The sequence below is a fragment of the Rhipicephalus sanguineus genome, chromosome 2 (assembly GCF_013339695.2).
Source record: "Rhipicephalus sanguineus isolate Rsan-2018 chromosome 2, BIME_Rsan_1.4, whole genome shotgun sequence".
Lineage (NCBI taxonomy): Eukaryota > Metazoa > Arthropoda > Arachnida > Ixodida > Ixodidae > Rhipicephalus > Rhipicephalus sanguineus.
The window spans coordinates 54,899,941-54,920,165 of NC_051177.1; the positions used below are offsets into that span (position 1 = coordinate 54,899,941).

General features: G+C 45.4%; 1 protein-coding gene across 3 annotated transcripts in view; it reads right to left on the reverse strand.

Moving 5' to 3' along the window:
• Positions 1-20,225, reverse strand: part of LOC119382979 (glutamate receptor 1) — a 154,702-nt gene that overhangs the window by 88,879 nt on the left and 45,598 nt on the right. For 2 of the 3 annotated variants that reach the window (XM_037650921.2, XM_037650923.2), the window contains exon 2: positions 902-976. The exons of the other annotated variant lie outside the window; for it this stretch is intronic. In XM_037650921.2, the coding sequence (XP_037506849.1) occupies positions 902-976 (75 nt within the window). The remainder of the gene's footprint in view (positions 1-901; positions 977-20,225) is intronic. 3 annotated transcript variants of the gene reach the window in all.

Consider the following 20,225-nt stretch of genomic DNA (forward strand, 5'->3'; position numbering starts at 1 on the left):
AGGAGATAGTTTGCGCTGTATTGCGTGTTTATTGTTCTACAGTTGCGCAGAAAAGTAGCCCAGGAGGCCGCAAGCGTGTTGTCTTAAAATGATGCGCTTCGCCCACTCACCGCCAACCACACACATAAAGAAGTCTGTCTTACGCTCGTACTACAGCCCATGCAAGTCAGTGCTTACTTAGCCTGTAAGCGCGGCGATCGTCTGGTTGTCCTCTACATTACGAGGCACATGTATTTGGATTTTAGAAGGTCTGTTATTTGAAGCCCTCCTTGCCTTCCCTACAAATTATTTTAGAAATGTCTAGAAGTTTTGTTTTGTTCTTTGTTCAGATGTTCTCACACTTTCCAACGTAACGCTCTAATTCGCTAAATCTGCAGCTGTGAAACTCGAAACGTGTGCAGTTGCCTCATTGAGAAAAGCGTCTAGAACATCTGTCTCAAAATACACTACAGCGCTCATCAATAACTGGCCAATACAAGGAAAAAAAAACACCCAGAAACACACACGTACTGAAATGGGAAGCAAAAGCCATGCAGTCATGATATATCAAATGCCAACTACTTGAGGAAGCCAAGACAGTCTAAACGGAAACAGCGGATAAGGAACAGGGAGGAAGCATCTGGCAGAGCTTCGAAAGCACAAAATAAAAATGAAAAACCAAAGATGAGCGAGGGATCTCTAGCATTCAAGGCACGGCACAAGCCCACTGCAGTAGCGTCAGTCCACCGCCATCTTTACGATGGTTCGCCGATGGTTTCACAACGGCGCAGTGACCGCGAGTCGAGTGGTCGGATGCAGTTCGCAATGCAGGACCGGTGTCTACGAAAACTAGGAAAGACCAAACATATGTGGATATGTGTCTACAGGGAAACTGGGGCACATACGACGTACGGGGGCCTACCTATGTACAAGTTACTGTTGGACCTGCCCCCGGGGTACCTTCCGGATCCTCTGTGCTTGAGAGAGTCTGCCGAGCCTGAAAAGATTCATGGACAGTCACCGCTTCGCCCACTAACAGAATCCTGGTATGGGCGAGGCAGCGCGTGTTCTTTAAGCTCACAAAACGCGAAACTTAGACACGCACAAGTACTCCACAGCTTCTCTTGAGCAAAATCGTGGGTCTTATCACTTTCGAAATGATACATTATAGGTAAAATATTAATGGGAACTAACAGACAATAACGCCAAGGAAAGTATAGGGGGTGGTATCTGTAGTATTTAGAATATAAATGTGAAGAAAGTACAGTGGACGAAAAGATAACTTGCCGCCGGCAGGGCCCTTAAGAGTCATCTCCTTTCCTTCATTATAGATAAAAGAAAGAAAGAAGGGGAATAGTTTCGGGGGGCTCGTTTTTTTTTTTTTTTGTAAGATACAACCAATCAATACAAGAGACAATTAAGCCTTGAAAGGATAAGGAACATTTTTTTTTAATCTAGAGTGTTACGACACAAATGATAAAGAATTACTGCGGACGAAAAAAAAAAAACGCCAGGCCTGCGCTGAAACCGCAGCACAATATATTGCAGCAAGGTCGACAGTTGGGCTAGTTGGTAAGGTTCCATAATATTTTGTTTTCTTTTCCTTTGTTCTTCTAATAAATCTGCCAGTTGCGAGTAAGCGCTCGTCTGTGAACTTCTTGTCCTTTGTCCCGTCTTTTGCGCTGCTCTAAAATATTACGCAGCACAATCACAGCGAAAGCTGGAAGAGCGGCGTTTCTAGAGCCCGTTGTAAGCTCTCTTGGGGCTACAATACAAGTACACTAGAAAGGTACCCACTACGCCATAAATCACAATTTTTGTGAAATTGGGAAGCACCTACTAAGCCTATATTCGTCATTGTGCGGGGAAGTGAGGTACCAGCTACACGTCTGTAAGGCATTATGTGCACTTTGTTGACGCGACGACTGATGACGATGAAGAATTATGCCTCAGCCCTTTGTAATGTGTTGGAATCTTTAAACGGCCCACCAGTTATATAATTTGCATTGGGTGACGCCCGCTCGATATTTCCATCTCCCGTCATGCTGTATAACATACGTTGAGCCCACTACGCTATAAATCATTGTAATTTTACTGAGACCCCTAGGAAATGGATCATGCGCTTATGGGCTTCCTTGGCAACGAATCCAAGTGCACTTGCGAGGAACCCACTACGCTATAAATCATTGTAATTTTTGAGAAGTAGGGCAGCAGGCACGGTGTCATTTTCAGTCATTCTACGGAGAGCCGTGGTGCCTGCTAAACGCACGTAAGGTATTATGCGCACTTTGTTGATGCTGTGCCTGATGACGACGAAGAATTATGGCAGAGCCCTTTGTAATGGGTTGGAAGCATTCAACAACCTACTCGTTGCGCAATTCGCATTGTGTGACGCCTGGTTACAGAATTCGCGTTGTGCGACGCTTGGTGTTTATTTTACTCCTCTACCACGCTATATTGCATATGCTAATGTGGTTCCTTCCCGACATGAAGCCTGTATAGGACCTTTTTGCAAAGCAGTTTCAAGCACCGGCATGGCTCAGAGGTTGAATACTGGGCTCCCACGCAGAGGGCCCAGGTTCGAACCTCGTTCCATCCTGGAATTTTATTCTTATTGCGTTTTTTTCTTATTTCGAGCGTTACTGGTTACGGACACCGGCGGCGGCGGCGGCGGCGGACAACTACGGCGCCAAAAACGGCCGGTGAATTGATCTCATAACAGCTTTCGCTGTAAAATTGGCCGCCACCCCGCCCGGCGAACGTGATTGTCCAGCGAAGCTGTATCAAAGACCGCACATGCTGTAGGGGGGGGGGGTGTAGTGATATATATATATATATATATATATATATATATATATATATATATATATATAACCCCAGTGATATTACTCAAAAGTGATACCATTACCATTACTCTAAAGTGATACCACTACCATTACTTTAGGGTAATGGTAGTGATAATCGCTTTGTGGTCGCTGTGGTTCCGCGACCATTTTCAGCAAGGCTACTTTGTTCCTTTTGCCGAGCATTGTATCTGCGCTATTCTTCTGGTGTCTTTAATTTTCATGGTCTACCCATGGCAGCCTTACAACGAATTGAATGAGTTGCTAGACAGACGGGTCTTCCTTTTATATATGAAAGCGGGAAACACACGCTGGGAGAATTAAGGGCCGTTTGACGTCACTCGAAGCCCTCGTGTGAAGTGCAAATCAGCTGAAACCTAATCTTTACCGGGAACGCGTGGGAGAGCGTTCCCATTGTTCACAGGCGCCTTATCATCGGCTTTGATGCTTGTTTTGTGGTTTTCGTTATTGAAACGAATACTGAGCTTCTATGCTGTATGACTGATTTCAAAGAAAGATATGCCGTTTGCCTTCAATTGTTACAGCGCCCCTAAACCACCCAGATGTCTATGTTTAGTTGGGCGTTGCAGTTACGCACGAGTCCACAGCGAACGCTAGCGGAGTTACAAGCGCTTGCTCGTTTCGTTCTTTCCTTCACTACGCTGCGTTCGTCAGCTCGTCTGTTCACCTTTCCGAATGGCCTTTCTCAGCATCCGAGGTGAAAACTCAAGCAGCGCGCGCATCAGCTAGCAGAGGAGCATGCGAGTGTCAGTGGTGAGTTGTGGGATTTGCCCAATTTCTGTAGCAGGTACGCGCTATAGGAGTTTTGTGCTGACGCCACGAAATTTTCAGACCAGCGAGAGGTATACAGCTTCGCTGTAAAAGCACCGTTTACGTCGGTGGGATCCGAACCCACAACCTTGGAATATTCTGAGATTGTATCCCGCTAAATCTCGTAAGCGGTGCTGCAGTCGGTGATACATATTTGCTCGTTACAAGCCAGCTGTTTCAATGTACGTCATGTTGTTGTTTTCCTCTGGACATGGCTCGTACCCATTGTTGGGGACTGGCGGAGTAGTGGGGGAATTTACCCAATTTTTTCCGTAGTTAATCATTTCAAGCAACGCGAGCAATACTTTCTTTCTCTATGCTCCATTTCCGATGTACTAAGCGGTCCTAAACAAATCTTGATGTTCTCGCAAGCACCACAGAAGAAATTTCAGTGCGTGGTGCATGGGCATTTGATCAGCTATAACAACGCAAGTGTACCACGTGTGTCTCGTTTGGAATCTTTTTTCGTAAGTTACAAGAGTATTCCGGCCAAATGAGACCAGAAATTAACTCGTACAATAAAAGTGCTCGCTGCATGTTATGAAATCTCGCTCAATATCAAATAGCCCAACACAAATTCGCACTTTCTGCTGCTCCATCGCAGTCTCAAAAAGTTGTCATATAATCACCGAGGTGTCAATAAAAGAGTTATTTCTCTTAAAGTGCTGACGTAGTTCCATTTTCGATTTTCATTTAATAACTTACTCTAAATCTATAGGCTCAAAATGACACGAGCACGCAATCAAATTCTTTGAAAAGTCTATAACGATGGTCATCGAAGTTCTAACATGTTAGAAGCGGACCAGCTTCATCTTGTGGTCAATGAGAAGCGCTTCCCCCAGAGATTGTAAACGCATTTACCCTGCCGTCTATAAAGATTCCTTCATGACGCCAAAGAAAAGCAGGAAATCTCACTAGTCCCATTACTTTCGTTTGTGCTGACAGCGATATTGCGATTGTGCTGACGCAGCTCACTAGAAACGGTTCTGACTTGAGTGCCGTCTAAACAGAAGTCGAAAGAAAGACTTCCTGTCGTTCTTCCTGAAAGAGGTTACAACATTTTTTACAGGAAAGAAAAAAAATGGTAGCAAATGAAGAGTACCTTTCTGAACTGTAAGATCAGTGAAACGACTTCTCTTCGCGTATCTGTTGATTTCGCGTTGTGTGGAACGTGAAAAGCTTTTTAAGTGGCAACATTCGTCGCGTCATTCTGCGCTTAGGAGGTCTTCAAGGAATCGTCGATGATCACAGGCCAGTTTAGGATTTTTGTGACGTTCGATATGTTCACTAGCGGTCTTTGCGAGGGGTTCGTGATGGCTTTTCTTGACAGCTTCTTGGTACTTCGTCTAGTCAACGCTATATAGTTTACAACTCCATCAAACGAAACACATCCACTTAACTGAAAGAGACGAAATCTTTGCTGTAGTTGTTCTTTTTGGAAGACGTGTGATAGTCATTAGAGAAACGCTTCCGGACATCTTGTATTTCCTCAGATGTTTACGGATGAACTTTTCCTGTTCTTTCTTTAGCAGTGTGCCACAATTCTCAGCGCGTAGCTCTTCCGTACTGCAGGAAAGTGCGTTTCATTGCCATGGTACGATAACTTTATTTTCGTGTGATCGTTCTGTGTTCTTTATTATTGTTTTATTACCGCCCTACAACGTACTGAGTAAGACCTTTTGATTAAAAAAGCGAAAGCTCGAGTGGCCGGATGAGATTTTACAGATGCGTAGAATTAGACTACAATGTTATCTTTCCTTAGCTGCGTTTCTTAGCGTCGTTGTAACATTTTAAATGTTTCTGTTTCACTTTTTCGCCGCCGTAACTACACAGTCTGTTTCTAGGCTTTAAACTTTCCAAATTGGTTTTATTTTATTTTAGTGTAAACTTTAATTTTACGTGCCGCTTCTGCTAAGTCAGAAGGCGATGTTGTGTGCACATGTAGGGCTTCAATTTTGGTGAAGGACAATAACCTCGAGGAGCACAGAACCGCACATGTTCTGCCTCCATTTATTCTAGAAAGGAGCTGAAGTTCCCTCGTCCCGTTTGTTCTCCTCCAATGAACTTCTCTTCCTTTCATCGCTGTGTGCGTGACGGGCTATTCTTATTAACATATATGTATTTGTTAATAAAGTTCTTCCAATCCAATCCAATCCAATTGATGCTCAAGTTGCAACGACTGATTAGACATTTCAAACAAAATTTGTTTGGTTCGTGTCTTTGTGGCATGCGTTGTACGCACGTTCTTTTGCTTTTAAAGTGTTACGCTTCACTTGTCGGGCTCCTTGTCGCGCTTATTGCAACAGAGGGTAGCCGCGACTTCCGTCTTGCTAAATAAGTAACTATCATTTGCAACACGCCACGGTGGTCTAATGGTTATGGTGCTCGACTGCTGACCCGATGGCCGCGGGATCGAATCCAGGTTGCGGTGGGCGCATTTTCGATGGAGGCGAAAATGCTTGATGCCCGTGTACTTAGATTTCGCTGCACGTTAAAGAACCCCAGGTGGTCGAAATTTCCAGAGCCCTCCACTACGGCGTCTCTCTTGATCACATCATGGTTTTGTGACGTTAAACCCCAAGAATTATTATTATTAACTATCATTTGCACCAGAAAAGCCGTTCGTCGTTAGACAGATATATATATATATATATATATATATATATATATATATATATATATATATATATACATATATATATATATATATATATATATATATATATATATATATATATATATATATTATATATATATATATATATATATATATATATATATATAATTAAAAGCAGGAAGAGAGGTTGTACTGAGCTTGTGTGGTCTGGCCTGCTACTGCGCGCAGAATGCTACAATTCTGGTTGGTCTCGCTGCCTTCCTCTCGTTTTATTATCTCTCTTTCTCTCTCCGCGCAGAAGGAAATGAAAAGGAAAAAAAAATAGTGATGAAGAATATAATGGGGGACAGGAAGAGGTGATACGTTGATTCCTTAAAGCGGCTCTGCAATACTTTTTCAACATGGTCAGAAAACGCTGCCGATCGGTAGACGAGGTTCCTGAGAACACGCGAGCCAAACATTATAGCGCAGCACGCGGCCTGGAATTTACAAATAATTCTCAAAGTCATCTAGAAATAATTCATAGCAGAGAACAGCGCAGTTACACGAGACAATAGAGTATCATGTGTAAGCACACCATCGATCGCAATAACCGACAAGGAAATTAAGTATCTCCGTACGTCATCATATAGCACCGTCATGGACTAGTTGGGACGCATGCGTTGACCTCTTCCCCCCCTCTCCCCCCTCCCTCTTTTGTTTATTTCCGTTTCCCAAGAAGCTTGTATATTTGTGCACATACGAAATGAACGCTCATGTTGTTAGCCAGCGCCAAGTCCTGTCAGTCTCTCTTGTCTCGTGTAACTGCGCTGTTCCCTGCTATGAAGCCAAGCCAACAAGCTCACGTTTACACCCTTTTATAGAAATCATTCCCTCTTGTCCTGTGTGTGTTAGACACACATGGGCCAAGAGGGACACACACAGGACACAGAACGAAGCATAGACGCACACAGGACAAAGCGATTGTCCTGTGTGTGTCTATGATTCGTCCCCGTGTCCTTTTGCGCTTCTTAAACGATGAACATTCCCTCTTCTCTCGACAAGTGATGCCATAGACTCAAATGACCGCGCCATAAGCCCAATGTCTATGGCCATTGGCTGATTTGAGCATCGTGAGCTGCATAGTTGCCACGGCCGCCACGTGTCCGCGAGCGTGCTCGCGATCGCACTGAGAGTAAGCCATGCGTTCGAAGCGAAAAAAGAAAAAACGCTCAAGTTCATGACGCTCGCGTGATGCATCCCCTTTCCCCCGTGCCATTCCTACCTGCTTAGCTTCCGGCGCACTCGCTGGGACGAGAGAAAAGAGAAAGGAATTACAGCATGCGACAAATCTCTGAAACTGCGCTCTTGACGGATTCTAAAAAAAAAATTTGCGGTGGCCGATTCGTGAGGGAATAAACTGCTTTAATAAAGCCATTCGATGGTTACTTGGAAAAGTGTTGCAGCGCCTCTTTAAAGTCTACTGTCCCGTCCCGTACTGATGAAGTTTGGACAACAACCGAGCAAATGATTTAAAGCAAGTGGCCTGGCTGCCATAAAATAACCGACCAGTAACTCACTAACCTGCCTTCTAGTGACTGATTTTCATCCGTTAAGACAACAAACAACGACATGGACTTTTTTTTTTCTTTTGCGTTGACCTATATCCTGGCTATAATGAAATTCTTCTGACACAGTTCTAGCGGAGAACTGGCCGCAAAAATTCGTGTCTCTGTTTATCATATGTAATGGTTAAGCCGATGAATACTATGTTATATCTAAAATGCCATCGCCTCAAGAGTGGCCCCATGCACTGAAAGCTCGCCGGACTAAGAAACTGGTTAAGTTTCAGTAGGCGGTGTTGTATGCCTTTATAAATTCTGTTGCATGATATTCAGGCAAAATCAGCGTGAAATGACACTGTCATTAAGAAACGGTGGACCGCTTAATATAACAGCGTTTCATGACACCTTTATACCGACCCAAACAACGTAGTACACCGTTCGCTCCGTAAACTGAAGACGGGTCACATGCTGCTTAGCGTAGCGGTCTTCTGCAATGCTCCGTATATATGTGCTATCAGGACACGCGCAAAAGACTCTCTGGGCAACCGTATTACAAAAATAAATCGCGAAGTCAAAGTGTTTAAATGCGCTCTGCGCGCCTTGGCATGTTTCTTTTCTTCTTTTACCGTTATTTTCGTTGGCCCTGTGTTTTCCCCGTGTCTTCTGCTGGAACCTGCTGGTGATAATTTTTTATTTTAGTTCACTCACAAGACCAGCTGGAGACTTGAAGTTGTTGTTTCTGTCTTTGAGAATGTTTGAATTCTCAGGAGCCCTGCACGTGTCTCCTCTCATGACTTCCTTTGTTCTTTCTTTTTCTTGCGTGTTTTCTAGGACTGGAACTATAGGAAGTCATAGAAAGGCGCAACGTTCTCTAATTTTTTCAGCACTAACCTTGTTCTGTTCTGCTCTCGCACAAAGACACCCTTCACCGAAGCTTCAGTTGCGAAGAAATGCGAAAAAATAAAAGGAGTGAAAAGTTCTCGAGAAAATTGAATCTATATGGAATGGTGCCAGAGAATACAATGCCGAGAGATGCGGCCGTCCGGCGTCGGCGGCGCGTCCGTTTTCATTCTCCGGGGCAGAAATAATCTCCAGCAGCGAAGCCGCTCAGATCCGCGAGAAGCCACATTTTCGCAGACACGCACACACGCACCAAGCAAGCCCCCCCCCCCCCCCCCCCCCCCCCCCAGAAAACGTATGTAGCAGCTCGAGCGGTCGCGGAAGAAGCGGTTACAGAACCGGGCTGCGTACCGCGAAGGCATAGCACATCCCCAAAGCTCGCTGTCGGCCGATATGGCCGGACCTCCTCTTCAGCTTCCAGGCCCAAATACACCTCAGCTTCTCGTCGCTATTGCTGCGAGATGGGAAGGGGGTGCATCGGTGCTCAAACTTCTGCTTAGTTGTGGTTTTTCGCGCAAACGCGGAATGGTGCTTCAAGCCCAATCCCCTCCCACCGGTCTGTCCTTCCTGGCCTTTTAGCTGGATGGCTGGGACGGCTTGGCCAGCGCAGTAGCACCCTCCTTTTTTTCTGCTTTCGGGCTCTTTAAGTGTGTGTGTGAGAACCTGCTTGGCCTGGCTCTAGCGCATCGATTTTTCCATTGAGCAAGATCAAAAAGATGCGGTGGAAGAACAAGTAAAAATGATGTGGAACCAGGCAGTTGGTACCCATAGGCGTGTATAAGAGCAGCAAGAGAGAGAGCGAAGCTGCGCTAAATGACAGAGCAACAGAAAACATAACAATATAAGGAGCGTAAAATGCACGAGAGATATGACTTTCGTTCAACGAGGGGCGACGCTCGCCAGCGGCAAACAGCAGCAGAAGCGACCAACACCGGCGGCGTATAGTTTGCGCGGTAGAGATAGAGACGCGGCTTCTTATCGTTGTCCCGGGCTGGGCGCCGCGCGCTTTGTCCGCCGCCTCCGCAGTGTTTTGTGAGGCCACCGAGCAAGCGTGCTCCTGCCACCAACTACCCCTCCCCTCCTCCCCTCCCCCCTCCCCCCCGCACTTCGCTACACGCCCACTCTCCGGGATGCTGGATTCTGCCGTGCAAGTGAAATCGCGGGGGATTTCAGTGTTTGAAGAAGCAGGCGCCTGGCGTCTCAGATTGTACAGGTTTTGTTCCTTTTTTTTTCTTCTTGTCGCTCCCCCATGGACTTCTATGTCGAAACTGATAAACATTTTCGAAACATTGGCTATGTATACAAAGTTGTGTGGGCGGAATCGCCCGCTTTTCAATTCAAACAGTAAGCAGGACCAATGGAATGCTGCGATAGGCTGATTAGAGAGCTGGAAGTCAATGCGTTCAGTATTATGATTACTTTCAGCAGTAGAAAGTAGAGCTAAGCGACTGCACTCGTTATAGAAAGTGCAGATGTCGTCTTGAGCTTCGTTTTAAAGTGTGGGCGCTTTCTTTTCGTTAGAGATGAAGCACTCTAATAAAGTATGAACGCGAGTATTTACACATCAGATTAATAATCATGGCAATGGATGCCTGGCGATAAGCCAAATAAAACACAAAGAAACAATTCCTTAACCACGAGATTCTTTTACGCATTCTTTCGGCCTGACAGTCATCTTTCATGTTTCACCGCGTTCGATCCTGACTTGACTGGATGACGTCGTGCTTTGTATTTCATAAAGAAATTGGAAACAGAAACGTGGGCCTCTGTATTTAATTTCTGCTTCCTCTAAAAAAAGTACTGTGGGCCGGTGAAAATGTTATTGGACTCCTTTAGGAGCAGTAGCACGGCGACACAACAGCCAAATAGTTTCTTAAAATATATCACTTTTTATCTTCAGACTTGTGTTTACATACAGAGGCGGCACCAGGAGTGTGAAATAGGACACGATGAGAATTCGAAATGGCTGCTTCTTGAGAGTGCAGGCGCACGGGCGAATCGTTCGTCCTGTGCCGTGACCAAACTTTGTCGGCTGCACTTCAGTCCTACAACCTAGGCGGCTTTTCTAGTACTATGTGCCTTTCCGTTCTTTTTCATTGTTGCTTCTTCCAGGCATTACATTCGCTACCTCGTCAAAAAAAAAAGCAAAAGAAAGGACAAGAAATAAGCGTAGCAGAGACCCGAATCTTCGAATTGGATACAAAAAAAGAAAACTATTTCCATCTTCGGCTGCCTTTCCCAAGGGTCTTTCGATTTCGCATTTTTGGCAGGTACGTTTGCGTCCGTAGCTGCTATAGGGGCAAGTTGATCGAGGATGGTACGAGGAAGGAGAGAGAGAGAGGGAAAATGTAAGTGAGGCACAACGTAGCTTTTCTCTATACCTATTCCGGTTTCCCTCTCTTTCCCTCTCTCTTCCTGCGTCTATCTGTCTCATACATTTTTGATGATTCGTTGCCTTCGCCGCTAACATTTCTCTGTATCGAAGAAAGGTTCCACTTATCGTTCGTTTTCGCGAGGCTAAAGAATGCATCACGAAGCCATGGCTGCCGGCTCGCGAGTCACCTTCACCGCGCTACTGCTACAGCGAAATATCGAAAAAAAAATAAGACGAAGAAGAAGAAGAAAGCCAGAGGGAATGAGGCAAGCGGCGACGTGAGGAGAGGCATTTGTAGCCGAGCAGGTTCCCTAATTTTTCCATTTCTTTCCAAATTGCGCTCTTTCAACATCGTGCCTTTCGAATTCCCCCGATGGCCCCTTTCTTGCTTCTGCTGCCCCAGCGAAGATGATTGGCTGCCCTTTCTCCGTCTTCCTTGCTGAAGTTTCGTTCGGTCGGAATGCTTACTTGATTTTCTGCCTGGCCGTGTCGGGTCATTGCGTTGCCTTCCCGAAAGGTGTTCTCGTCGCGCACAGCGCCTGTCTCTGGCTCTACCATCCTTTTTTTATTTCGAGAAAATAGCTTTATCCTTCACATAGTTTACTCCTGATTCTCATCGGTTTTCATTGAACCCCAGCCGGGCGCTCGCTCGCACCCCGGCTGCGTTATGCGCTGGGTTCGGTACGCTTGGAAACGACCTGTCGTGTCCCGCCGCCAGCACGTCGTCAGACATTGCCGCCTACCCTCCTCATTTTTCGGATGCCTGTAGGTAACAGCTATAGTTTAGTTTTCCTTATTTCTTTCGGAACAGGCAACGAAGAGAAAAGTAGTCAGTTGATAACAAGTTCACGCAATTCTCTTTCTTTTCTCGGGACTCCCTCTGGGGCACTCCATTTCCGATTTCCGGAACGCACCCGTTTGTTCCTAAAGCTAGCGGTACCGACAACCGAATAGCGAGACCGAAAACACAATAATCGCCACGCGTGCACCAACAGAGACCGAGAACGGGGTAGGCAAAAATTAAACGAAAAGAAAAACAGAACAAAGAAGCGAGTCGCTTGGAAGACACTGCGACCAACCGAGATGAGAGGCGCGCCTGAACACACCTCCGGAACCTTTTGACTTCCCTTCTTTCCTCAGTTTTGTTGCATTCACCGAGCTTTTAGGTTTGTCTCCCTACATTTTCTTTCCTTCTTTGTACCAAGGTTCGCACTCCGCACTCTTCTTTCTTCAACTCTATTTCCTCTGACGAGACTCCCTTTTGTCTCCGCAAGTTCTATCAAGTTTCATTCCTGTGTGCCAGACGGTAGTTGCTCGAGGCAAAGCAACAAGGGAAAAAAAAAAAAAAAAAAAAAGACACTGCACTACAGGAAACTCGGCAAAGCGCGGAGGTGTGAAGAGAACTTTGGTGCCTGTAGGATGCCCTTAGTTATTTGCTCTGCTGCCTTTTCCTCCTCTCCCTTTTGCTGTTTACTTTCGGCACCGCAACTTCAACATAGTGCTTTCTACCTTCCGCCCCTTGTTCCAACCTCAGTGTGTGAGCAAGAGTGCCAGACGAGCGGGTGTGCTGTAAAATTGCGCGCACAGCTTTTCTTTTACCTCGTAGCTCGCGGGTTCCCGACGGTGGAACCGCATTCGGCTGGCTCGAGTGAGAGTCGCGGCAAGCGTGGTTTTTCGCACTTCACGTCCGCACTCGCTCGGCTTTTTCTTCGTCGTCGGTCGAGTTTTCTCTTTCCGTTCGATTCCCCGGCACACCCCGATCGCGGCTCTCTCCCACTCCTACCTTCGCATCCTCTTACCTTTCGTTCCTCTGTTTCGGCGCCATCTCTTTCTTTACCTCAGTCCTCTCGTTTCGCCATTACACTGCAAGAACCGTCCGCGTATGACAACAACCCTTGGGAACACGTCCTAACGTCTCTTCTACTTCGCTGACGCAACAACTAGTTTAGCAATCTTTCTTTCTTTCTTTCTTTCTTTCTTTCTTTCTTTCTTTCTTTCTTTCTTTCTTTCTTTCTTTCTTTCTTTCTTTCTTTCTTTCTTTCTTTCTTTCTTTCTTTCTTTCTTTCTTTCTTTCTTTCTCCGTTTTCGTTCGCCGTTACGTTCTCCTCTTCGTTTGCAACTCTTACCTGTTTTCCTTCTAAGCTTTCTCCTACAACTTTTCTTTTGTTCTCCACGCATGCTAGCCTCTGGTTCTTTCCTATTCCCTCTTCTTCTTTCTTCTTTTTAGTCAACACTTCCCTTACCCATCTCCCTTACATTTCCCTCTGTCCTTCACGCAGTATTCGGTCTCGGGAGTCGGCACGAAATCCGTGGCAGGTGCTCCGGGCGAAAGAAGAGAGGGAGTGCGCGCGCTGTGTGTATGCGCGCGGCGGTATTACGCCGTCAGCTCTAGCTCCCTGTTGAAGACAGTTGCGCGATCTGCCTCAGGCTAGAAGACAATGGAACTCGGTCGTCGCGCGAGGAAATGGCGTCTGACGTGCCGCCTTTGTTTCGAAGCCCGCGCTGTCGACGTCTCGTCTTATACGCACCGCTTGCTTGGTTGTTCGCTATGCAGCCGACGGTATATATATACATATACCCTCGGGGCACCAAACAAACAAAAAAAGAAAAGAAAACGCAGCCCCATTTCCTTTTTAGTTCGTTCTTTCTTTCATGCGTGCCGATTCAAAGGCAAGGGTTCGCGGTGGTGGTGGCGCTGCTGCTGGGTGGAAGGATAAAAGAGAAGAACTCCACAGCGTTTCTTCGCGGAAACCGAGATAGAAGCAACGTGGCGTGCCCACTCAGAAGCTTATTTCTGCGCTGCAGCTAATTTCGTTTCTCTTTTTGTCTTTGTGGCCAGTGGGAATATGTCCCGCTCCAAGTTGTCTGAATGCGTGCTAATGAAAGTCGCACCCTTTCAGTGGCGTCCGCTAGTCGTCAGGACTGAGTCGAGGGAAAAGGTGATTTGCGGTCTCTAATTGCCTCAGGGCTTTCCCCATTTTACTAAGAACGCTTGTAATTTCCCCTCTTTTATCGTCATAAGCGAGAGGAAGTGTTTTGACAATTTCATTTGAAGAAATCGCGTGCCACCGTTTGCGCTAGATACGCGGGTAAGGCATGCATAGGGTGTACGAGTGAAGAAGACAAGTGCTATTCGTATATGAGGCTTGTGTGATTGAACACGGAGCACACAGTTCGAGAAAAGGCTAAAGAAGCCATTGAATGGACGCGTAGATTTGCCTTATGAGTGGAACGCATTGAGATTGTGAGGGATCATGTCGTTTAACTTAGGTCTTAACTTACGTCATACAGCGTTGCCCTGGCTGAGGAGCTTTTGGTAGAGCCAAAAAGAAAAAAAGAAAGAAAAAGAAGACCTTCCGTAGCACTTCATGAGTGAGTCGGTGATCAAACTGTTCATCAAGGTGAATAAATGAGAAGACGTATAACTTAAGAGAAATGCCCGGAAAAGAAGATTTGTGGACATATCGTCCTGGCATTTTTTTCAAAAAAAGCTGGTGATTGGAGGCAGGCACCGTTTTCTTCTTCGTGCTTCTCGAGTGCGATAAACTAGAGCGCTTTAGAATTAGCATACTAGTAGGCGTGCACGCCATTGGAAGTGCGGTGGATGGCAGGATGAATTTAGAATGGGGCAAAACGACACGCGCCTTAGAGTTTAAATGCATCAGCGATGGCGTATTTCTTTTTGTAATAATAATAATAATAATAATAATAATAATAATAATAATAATAATAATAATAATAATAATAATAATAATAATAATAATAATAATCAGTCAATCTATCAATCATTTATTTAACGTGCCCAGGGACAACCGTAAGGTCTTTGTGCAGGCGCACGCAAAAAAAAAACAATAAAAGTAAACAATACAATACAGACAGTTTTCAGAAATAAAAAGAGCAAAGACACGTAGGCAAAGAGAAATGAACACAGAAGGGGAGGAGTAAAATAAGACAACACGAGAAATATTGATGGGGAATAAAAAATTACATTGCATATATACAACTATGCGGAAAGACTGAGAAGACTTTGTACATTGTGCCACACTATGTCAAAACAGTTCAAAACTCGGATAAAACAATGATTGTGGACTATGAAAAACGTCAAGATCAAGGATATTAACATTATAGAGACTTTGTATTCTGTGAACGGTAGAGTGTGGGAAGACGCAGGCGGGTACATGAAACGGTCTGTTCTCTCTGGTTAACTTACGCGGAATTCGAAAATTAACACACTTGAGAAGTACAGGGCAGGATATGATACCGTGGACTAGCTTAAGAAAGGGAAAATAGACAACCACCCGTTTGTAGCACGATGCCACAAGGAAATCCACACGGCACTTGTGGCATCGTGCTACAAACGGGTGGTTGTCTATTTTCCCTTTCTTAACCCTTCCGCCACCTTGCGGGATTCCGCAGAACTGATTTGCAATACGTGGACTAGCTTGTAAGAAAATAAGAGATCAGAACGATTTCGTCGGCAGTGAAGTGATGGCAGTGATAATAATTCAGCAGTATTTGAACGAGATCCAGAGTCATTTTTAGCAAAGCGATGGTTATATATGCTGAGGAATTTTTTCTGGACTCGTTCAATGGTGTTACCGCTGGATTGAGCAATGCCATTCCATATCACGGACCCATACTCAAGTTGTGGAAGACATATTGCTGTGTACAATTTGTGGAGGGCCATGGGAGACCTGAATTCTCGAGATATTCTACAAACACATCCGACAGAACGAAGGCCCCGCATAGCAGCACGCTTAACGTGAGCAGAAAAGTTTAACGCGCTGTCAACAACAACACCGAGATCACTGATTTCATAAACCTTGCATAAGGACACAGAGTTGACAGAGTATTGAAATGACACGCTAGATGTTTTGCGAGTGATAGACATGAATTTTGTCTTTGAGGTATTCAGAGAAAGGTTATTACCATTGCACCATTCGGAAAAAGAGCGCAAGTCTGACTGCAGCAAGCGAGAGTCGTTAACTCAATGAATTTCCTTAAAAATTTTGATTGTGATCGGCATACAAGAGGAAAGAAGAATTGCGAATGGCAAAAGAAACATCATTAACGTAAATTAAAAATAGGAGTGGGCTTAATACCGACCACTGAGGGACCCCACTAGTCACTTTATATAAAAAAGACGTTTGGCCATTTACGGCTACATAATATCTATTGAGCAGATAGCTCTGCAGGAGATTCACAACCGACAAGTCAACATCAAAGTGCGCAAGTTTAACCATAATCATTGTGTGGCTGACTACGTCAAAAGCCTTGCTCAGGTCACAGTAAATTACGTCAACCTGTCCTCACTGAGAAATAGGTGTGGAGATCTGCGTCATGAAACTAGCAAGATTTGTGGTAGTTGAGCGTCCAGCGGGAAAACCATGTTGATTAGGAATCAATGAGATTTTCAGACTAAAAGACAATATGTTGTGAAGAGCCAGCTCGAAGATCTTTGATGTGGCACAGAGTAAGAAATCGGGCGATAATTAAAAGCATCTGTTTTAGAGCCCGACTTAAATACTGGAAAAACACGAGCAGTTTTCCACATGCTAGGAAATGTGGAAGTGTCCAGGCAGTTATTAAATATCGTAGTCAGTACTGGGACAAATATACTACCATAAGCTTTTAGTATGGCGGAGGGGATGCCATCTGGGCCACATGATAAGGATGGTTTTAAGCGCTTAATGCATTCGCAGATAAGATTTTCATCTAGCGACAAAGCACTGGATGAGCTAACTGCCTTGGGCTGTTGTCTGATATCACTGCTAGAGTCTGAGGCCTTATAAACAGATGAGATATGCGTGGCAAAACAATCAGCGTCGGCATGCACTTCTACCCCATTTGAGTCCAGTAGTCTGAAGGACTCTCCGCTTTACGTACATGCTAGACCGTTTACGTACATACTTCCAAAACTCAGCCGGCCTGTCACAGGCGCTTTTTTCTAAGAATTCAATATACGAACTATGATCCCGTTTATATTGTCACGTGGTCGTGACGTCGACGAAGACAGCGGTCAGCACGTCCGAGATGAAACTGTTTATTTGGCCGAACTTGTGGCCGGGAAACTGAAGGTCAAACTACAGCAATACACTGATAGCGTCGAACAGAGCGTCGACCGTCGATCAACTGACGAGCGGTCAAGCGTGTCGGCTTTTATACAGGCGCTATCGAACTTTCCAGCGATTTCGCTGGTGGCGGCATTATCTCTCGACAAAGCTGGAACATTCGCGTGCGGCGCGAAATCTTAACAAAACGATCTACAATGACCGGGAAGCTTCGCGAACATGGTGGCGCGGTTTGCTCTGAGCGTTGCTGACAGTCTTCGGGGGTGTAGCTTCAACTTATGAAACATAAGACACGCGGCAATACAGGCGTTTAGAGAGAGTTCGAAAAAAGCTGAACTCTTCCTTCCACTCGCTGGATGGAGAACATTTAGATTTCCTGTGTGCGTGATCTTTATGCTTAGTGCACTGATAAGTTCAGATCAGAACCAGTGGGGATATTTACGTTGTTTAGGTGCATATTGGGGAATAAAATTACTCATGCTGCTCAGTACAAGCTCCGTAAACCGATCAACCTGGTCATCAACATTTGGTTTGTCAGTAACATGTGACCACTCAACGGTGGACAAGTGATGATAGAGGCCCATGTAATCACCTCGCTTGAAGGCAAATCTCGGAGATTTGTTTACATAACTGCTGAAGCTCGTTGTTCCGGCTAATGCGGATAATCATACGTTAAGTGGTGGGTGGAATTTGTCAGGACGTACAAGAGAGATGTCGGAGCGGGAAACTTCAAGGGGTTGATCGCTTGACACACACAGGTCTAAGACGTTGCCACTGGAATTGACGACTGAGTTATGTTGCAGTAGGGAATTAAACGCCAGAAAGTCCAAGAGCAGGCTGCACTTTTTCTCTATGAAATGATTGTAATGAGAAAAGGTAAGCGTGCTCCAGTCAATTCCAGGTGCATTGAAATCTCCAAGAACAATAATTCTGTGCCCACTATGAGAAGATACCACAAGTTCAATGGAAGACATGATATCATGAAATGAGGCAGGGGACATGCTGGGCGGTAAATAGAAACATCCAATCAACAATTTTTCACTGCGCTCAAGATTGGTTGCTAGCCAAATGGGTTCTTCGATAGTTTCTAGGTTTTTCCGTCTAACGGATTTCAGTGAATTGTCAATGGCAATCAGCACGCCACCGCCTTTCTGTTTGGTTTCACTGAAATCTCGTTCACTGTGGAAGGTGGTGTAGGTCGGGGGAAAAAAGTGAGATGAGGGAATTTCAGTGCCTAGCCAGGTTTCAGAAATAGCAATAATAGGAAAAGAAGACGAAAGAACATTAGAGAAAAACTCGCGTGTCTTGGTACGTATACCACGAGCATTTTGGTAGAATATGTCTACGTTACACGGCACTTTCGATTCCAGTCACTAGCTCAGATGGATGAAGCATGTCATCGCGCAGCTCCCCACGAAGTGGCTTGAAGAGGCATCCGAGGGGCCACATCGAAGGGTCATTCAGGCGTTGTAGTGTTTCCTTGTCGACTTCGATGTAGAACGAAGAATAGGACTGAAATTTGGTTTGAAGTCGCCGGCAGGAGATGGGAGACAGATCCAATGAAGCAATATGTTTTTTGATGTCAGCAGCAGATGGTGTCCGGGCTCAGCTTCGTAACAAAAATGGCCTTTGGCCGTTGTGGCCGTTGTGGCCGTTGAGCTACAGATATATTCGATGTTGTCATAGCTCCAAATGAGGCGGGTTTCTTCTTTCTATCACCCTCAGTTACCGCTGCAGAAGAAGCTGTCGCAGGCATCACACTGCCACGCTCGGACGTGACTATAGGTGTCAGCTGGCGGCGAATTCGAAAATGAAAGAGTTTTGGAGAGAGGTTGTTCAGAGCAGGCAGCTTGCTCGGAAGTCACTGATCGGTCAATAATAATAATAATAATAATAATAATAATAATAATAATAATAATAATAATAATAATAATAATAATAATAATAATAATAATAATAATAATAATAATAATAATAATAATAATAATAATAAAATACGGCAGTTCCCACGCCTTGTGGGAATCGGTTTCATGCGAAGCAGTCGGCGAGTGTCTATGCTGCACTTTTTGGCTTTGAGCCAGGCGTTACGAGGTGTATCGACGTGTTTTTGTAAGCGCAGTAGTTTTACGCTTTCATGGCCTTACCAGGCACGTCGTCTACGCTGGCGTTTAAAGGGTAGCTTACGGTCTGACGTAACATCAGCACTCACTTTAGAGCACAGACGTGAGTATTATCGAAACGAATTGCATTTACGGTGCGATGACGTAATTATTATACGTACCGTTCCTTTGCGTATTCCTCCGGGATCAAGCAACGCTTGAATTTAGCTTGCTGTATCATTGGAATAGAAATGTAATGTTTATTAGACCGCTATAAAAGCGGAGCCAACACTGGAACCACAGACCTTAACCTGACATCACGACTGTATCGTAGGAGTACCTAGTAATGTGTGTTGCTTTGGTATAAATATAGGTAGCCGGCACAGCAACCACAATTGACCCTGCACCGACATTACGCTTGCATAGAGTCTTTTTCCAAAGCAGTTTCAAGACGTGGCGTGGCTCTGTGGTAGAATGCCTGACTGCCACGCAGAATGCTTGGGTTCGATTCCTGGCGGGATCGTGATTTTCATTCCTTGCATTCAGCGGGCCAACGTTGCCGATGTCGGTTTTTCTTAACGCGCTCTCATTTAAATTACCAATGTCTGTTCTCGCCGTTCCTGGGTAGATATAAACTGCGAGGAGGAGGTAAAACTTTATTGGACCAAGGGATTTGGGCACGTACGTCCCAGGGTCCCCGCACGACCCCACTGCGCTATGCGTTCATGAGTTCATGCAGTTCCATGACGTGGGCGGCCCGGTCAGTGGCGATCTTCTGCTTGGCCGGGTCCGTCGAGCGCAGCAGGGTCTCCCATTCCTCCCATGTGGTCAGTGGCTCCGGGCCCCGCGGGGGAGGGTCCGCCGGGCATTCCATGAGAATGTGGGTAAGGGTAGCGTGGGGATGAGTGCATTGAGCACAGGACGGGGCGTACGCTCCCGGGTAAATGCGGGAAAAGAAATAGGGGGA